This window comes from Cynara cardunculus (assembly GCF_001531365.2).
Source record: "Cynara cardunculus var. scolymus isolate 2C chromosome LG 1, CcrdV1, whole genome shotgun sequence".
NCBI classification, from domain to species: Eukaryota; Viridiplantae; Streptophyta; class Magnoliopsida; order Asterales; family Asteraceae; genus Cynara; species Cynara cardunculus.
In genome coordinates this window covers 6481496-6487134 of record NC_037528.1, presented here as the reverse complement: position 1 = coordinate 6487134, position 5639 = coordinate 6481496, and the positions used below count along the sequence as shown (strand labels likewise).

Here is a 5639-nt window from a genome sequence, read left to right as displayed (position 1 = left end):
AAATATAAATAAATATAAATCAAATTAATTTGTATTAATTAAAATTTTCTTTAAAATAATAAAAAAAAACGAAAGATGAAAACGTTAAAAAGACAAAAATCACAAAAAAAAAAAGAGAGAATATCAATTAAAATAGAGTTATGGGTGTCAACAACAATATACAGGAGTCCAATTATTCAAATTCAAAAGATAGGAAAAATGAACAAAACCATACTAGTGACGTCGTAGTCAAACACTCTTCAGACACTCGTCTCCCCGCCGGTAGGGTTTCCATGCTTCCTCCCTCCTGAAACTCTTTCAATTCGTCGGAATTTCAAACTTCATCGTTCAGGTAATGTGGATATAATTCTGATCTTGGTTATGGTTTTGTTTTTTGGAGTTTCCATTGTCACTCATTCACTTTGTTTCTTGGCTTATTCAATCTTATACGTCTACTAATCACGAGTAAATAATCTCATTCGCGTAGGTATTTCCTTTTCTTTCTTTGTTTTTGTAGCCAAAAAATGTACATGAATTGTGTATCTGTGTTGTTAATTTCTTGAATTGGATCACGTTTGATGTAGACTCTTGTGAGCAGCAGTCATCCTTGGTGTTTCTTTCGCCCAAATGCAAGTTACTAAAGGAGGTTGTGTTGGGAAAACATTTGCCCTAGCAAAGCTCAATGACTCTACCGGAGGGAAAAAATCGAAGCGGCGTTCAAAACTGGAAAGGAAAGGAATGGTAGAGACTTTTATAAAGAGGTAATTCGATCGTATTCTCCCTATTTATCGTCATGGATTGTGTAATATAATTATAGCTATTACTCCTCAATCTCCTATGCAAGTTTGAGCAGTAATTGATAATTAGATAAAGGGCACCCCACATTAATCTATGTTGTCTATGCTACATTCTTTTATATGCATATTTGTACCTGATGTGGTAGTTTTACTTGCCAAGAAGAATGGATTCTATAACCGCTAAGTACTTCTGTAGAATATTATGCAATCCACATGATCATGGTTTAAGTCATATTGTGCAACCCACAACCAAACTGCAAGTGTTGGTTTATTAGAATCCTAAATGAATCCTAAACAACCTTGTTAAGCATTCAATTAATGAGAACCAATCCCTCCCCTTTGAATTTGGTCTCTGATATTACCGGTGTACAAGTTGGTATCAGTGTATGTAATGCAGGAGCTTGGAAAGGAGGAACCATCCAGTTTGGTGGTGTAACTTTGTACGTATAAGAAACTTCAACTTCATGAATAAAGTTTTGGTTCTTCTGGTAATATGACTCATGCCTTAGGCCCTTTTTCGGCTGAATCTTTCCGTGTCTTGTACTATAAACAACAATTTGAGTGTTATCTTGTGAAGTATTAGTTATATTGAATGCTAGAAAATAAACTGATCCATGTTTCGTGGTTCTTTCTTAGATTCTTTAAGAAGTCCTGGATTTCAAGACACTGATAAGGCCAAGAATTACTATCATATCTGTATAATGACCATTCAGTTCTATTTTTAGGGCCATGATTTATTGTTATGTTTTCAACCATTTGATTTTCTGTAATGTTGCTGAAGAAACGTAGTTAGTTTTCAGCTTATAGAAGGTTTGTCCCAAGTGAACTGATTTTACATGTATGCTGCTTGCAGGTATCAGGCGTCAAATAATGGAAGTTTCCCATCACTGCATCTCACACACAAGCAAGTTGGTGGGTCCTATTACACGGTGCGTGAAATTTTTAGAGAGCTAATTCAGGAGAACCGAGTGCTCGCTCCTCCTAAGTTGCCTCCAGGAGAGCAAAATATGGAGAACTTAGATAGCTTCTTGGAAAACTATCCACTGGGTTCAATTTCATTTGATCCTAACATACATGTATTACCGCCAAAAAACAACCAAACACTACTTAATGAGTATGAATTTAGACGTGAAAAGGTTTTGAATTCAAGAAGGATTTCTGAACTGCATAGAGGAAGTGTAGATAATGACAATATCATTAATGGGAGTAATACAACAGTGAAAAATGAAGAATTTGAAGAACCAAGACATATAGTAAGTAACATACCGGAAGCTGTCGTGGTAGAGACATCTGATGCAACTTTGAGTAGCGAAGAATTTAAAGAACCAAAGCACACAGAATTGCTAATGGAACAGGCTTTGGAAGTACAGAAAGATGAAATAAAAGTAGAAGGGTATGAAGCTCAAATACGTCCTCTGGCAGAGGATGTGGTGGTAGAGACTTTTCCATTGAGACCTGTTTCTAGCACTGTTTATAACCCCGATGAAGACATAAGTGAGAAAGAAGTCTTGGATGGTGATTTGGAAATGAAAACTGGAAAAGATGAAGGTTTTGTTCGAGATGAAATACACATGTTTGATGACTTAACTGAAGTGGTGGATACAAAATTGGAGGAAGAACTTCCACTGCCTGAGTCTAAACCGACATCGATTCTGAGAACCCATAACCACTCGTCTCCTGATGAAAATATTGTGCTTGATGTCAACATCACAGACGTTACATCTCCTGCTGAAAATGACAAAGTGAGTTTTCGAACTTTTGCATTATCTGTGATGCTTAAAAATGATGTTTCCCACTGGATTTTCTTTATAAATAGGAACTCTAGTAGAAGATTATTTGTGATTTTCACTTGATATCTATCACCAAAGTGTTCTGTATGCTCAAATACTGATATTGGTAGTTCATGTTTTGTTAGGGGGCTTGTCATACGCAAATGATATCATGCACCTTTTTTTGAAGTATATAATATTTATATACGGCAAATACTCAAACACCGTTTTGGTGAAGTTTGAACCCATGACCTATTTGAAGGCTGGGCTCTACCGGTAACCCGGGTCGGCCTAATATGATGCATCTTTTGTTCCATGAAGATTGCAACACTTTTTGCTTTTGGGATGTTCCATAAAAGCTGCATCATTTTCTTCTATGGCAAGTTTTCATTTTAAATTATCATCATTGCAAATAAACATTTTGGGTAAAAAAATTCCTTTATTCTGTCTCCATTAAATTGTATTTTACACATTTGACAAATTGTCAAATATATTCTTTATATTACATTGCAAGTCAACCATTGCAATTTTCGTGTGATGGGGGAAGTATATTTCTACTTTGTGCAATATGATCATGCAATTTCACATGTTCTTGTTCACTCTGATCGTCTATGGTTAAATGTTTGGAACAAACTGCTAATGGCATCCGTTGTCTCAATCAAACATCATATTTTGTTAATGTGAGAAGCACCTCTTTGACAGGACTCAAGTATTCCTAATGGCATTCAGTCTCAGAATCTTGATGGCAACAACAGCAGTTCTCTTCAACAGTCGACTTTTGAAGCGGCAACCACAAATAAGAACAAATCAGACATCCAGTTCTGTGGTAGTGCCCAAAACCAAACGGACAGTGCAACTTTAAAGACAATCAATCTGTAAGTGTATACATATATGCATATCGACATTCAAATAGCGATTATGTTGCAAGATAACAAAAAATTTAGTGGTTGTATTCAGGATTTAATCTGTGTTTTGGGTATTTCATATTATTGACTTCTTGTGCTAAACTTAAGCAGTGAATCATGGGAAGCAGCAGCAGAATCAAAGAAATCTCATATCCAAGAAACTAATCCGATTGTGTCATTTATCCAGACAGCCGTTGCTGCATTCATGAAGTTGTGGTCTGAATAATTACGTTCATCAGGTTTGTTTCTTTTTGCAAGAAGCTTTTCCATGGATAGATAATAGCATGTGTGAAGCGGATAGTAATCAAGAGAAGGAATTGGCAAGTGAATTTTTTGGATGAAATCGTGTTTTAAATAAAATGACAAGGTTGGTTTGGATTGGATAATGATGGAGATAGTAAGTTCAATTCCAAATGTGTGCATTGTTCAATGAATCATATCAGGATGGCAAGGTTTCAGACATCAGATGTTTTTGAAGAGTCAAAGAAGTTGGTTATTTCGATTGAACCTCTCTAACATCATGTTATCGCAGACATGAAGTCCATATAAACATGCCAGTTGGTCTAATTGTGTGCATTGTTCAATGAATCATAAGGACCGGTCCTGAAAAAGAATGATCAAGGACTGAGACTTCCAGTCTGGTTGATATCCCTTACCATGGTTAGTCTTTGAAATTAAATGTTTTAAAGATTTTAATATTTTTATTAAATCTTTGAAAGATTTTATTTAAATACTTTATTAAATGTATGAAATATTTTAATGATATAAGTAACGAACGTAAACATAATTTTTCTTTGAAGATTTTTAATTCACAAAAAAAGTTTGAAAAATGTGTGGAGATGAACAGAAGCAGAGATGGGTACTTGTTTTTTTTTATTAACCTGGATATCCAACCTGCTATGCGAGCCGACTAATTTCAGGACGACCACCTGCTTTGCAGATAGTCTGGAGTCATCGCATTTGAATCTACATGGCCATAAGAGGATTTTTATTTTTTCTTGGATTTGAACCTGAGACCTCCTGGTATTTTTGGTTTTTGGAGTCAAGCTCAAACCAATCAGTCACCACCATTGTGTCGAGATGGGTACTTGTTATGGTTAAATGCAAAAAGCTTAAAAATTACTATATCTTTTAATCTTTTCTCATAACAATTTAAGAAATGTTGTGTTTCATTTGATGAAATCTGGTTTTATCAAGAAATATATGTAATCCAAATCGGAAATGAAAAATAATTCCAAAGAAAACAATCAATCTGTCTGTGTGCGGAAAGCTGATTTCACGTGGGATACTATTAATATATACATATAATTTGTGTTCCTGTTCGTATAAGTATTGGACTGGGTTTTAAAATATTAGTTGTCTTCTTTTTTTTTTTTTACCAGAAAAAAAAAAGCCGATATATCGTAAAAAGACTAGCAAGACGCTAGCAAAAAAAGAGTACAGGTAAAAAACAAGACAAGGGAGAATTACACCACTCTATTCAACTATTCACCAAAACATCTTTTGGCACCCTATTTTTAAACCAGAAAAATGAATACGTCTGAAGTTGGCCTGCGAGAAAAGTAGCCGAATTCTGAGAGGGAGCTAGGAAAATTTTATGGTTGCGCAAGTTTCAAATAATCCAGAAGAACCCGTACACCACTCTGATAAACGCTTTTTTACACATGGAAGTCCCAGCCACCTCTGAGCTACGGTCAAGAAGTTTGTCGATCGAATTCACCTGTCCTATTAGTTGTCTTCTACCATTGTCTTTTAGTTATATAAATTTATTTTTTATTTGACAAAAAATTGATTACCGACAATCTTAGCTACTTATACAAAACATGTCTCTAAGGAATGTAAGAAAAAATTATTTATTTTATTATAATCTAAAAAATTAAAGAATTTTAAATGAAGTTTGACAAAAATTTGTGAAAGCAAGAAGTTTGAACATAATCTCCATTTTTTCCGTTTTACATCATTGACTTATCTATTCTTAATAAAGTTTATTTATACTATCTATACTATATTATAAAGCATTTGGCTAAAACTTTTAAAAACTCTTAAAACTCTTAAACTCTTAAAAACTCTTAAATCCCTAAACGATTTCATCTCTATCCGATTTCATCCCATATCTGAATTCGTGTAACTAACTGCAGATAAACACAATCAAATACAGAATAAACATCTCATTTTAAATATAAAAAATC

The 5639-nt window shown here is 34.3% G+C and overlaps 1 protein-coding gene across 3 annotated transcripts; it reads left to right on the top strand.

Moving 5' to 3' along the window:
• The first annotated feature begins 189 nt into the window (after positions 1–189).
• On the top strand, positions 190–3864 carry LOC112511853. 3 transcript variants are annotated; one of them, XM_025117691.1, is made up of 5 exons: positions 190–331; positions 564–740; positions 1630–2518; positions 3281–3420; positions 3559–3864. In XM_025117691.1, the coding sequence occupies exons 2-5, from the start codon at positions 607–609 to the stop codon at positions 3674–3676; spliced, it is 1281 nt and encodes a 426-aa protein (XP_024973459.1). In that variant the 5' UTR covers positions 190–331; positions 564–606; the 3' UTR covers positions 3677–3864. The 3 variants fall into 3 exon arrangements, with proteins under 3 accessions (XP_024973459.1, XP_024973452.1, XP_024973444.1); XM_025117684.1 differs by having other exon boundaries at positions 3248–3420; positions 3562–3864; XM_025117676.1 differs by having other exon boundaries at positions 3248–3420.
• Positions 3865–5639: the final 1775 nt, after the last annotated feature.

What these genes read in the sequence shown, in the direction of transcription:
- LOC112511853 (XM_025117676.1), top strand. Translation starts at nt 607, where the DNA reads ATGCAAGTTACTAAAGGAGGTTGTGTTGGGAAAACATTTGCCCTAGCA. An exon ending in GTAGAGACTTTTATAAAGAG is followed by an intron (nt 741 to 1,629) that starts GTAATTCGATCG and finishes TGCTGCTTGCAG; the next exon opens with GTATCAGGCGTCAAATAATG. An exon ending in ACTTTAAAGACAATCAATCT is followed by an intron (nt 3,421 to 3,558) that starts GTAAGTGTATAC and finishes GCTAAACTTAAG; the next exon opens with CAGTGAATCATGGGAAGCAG.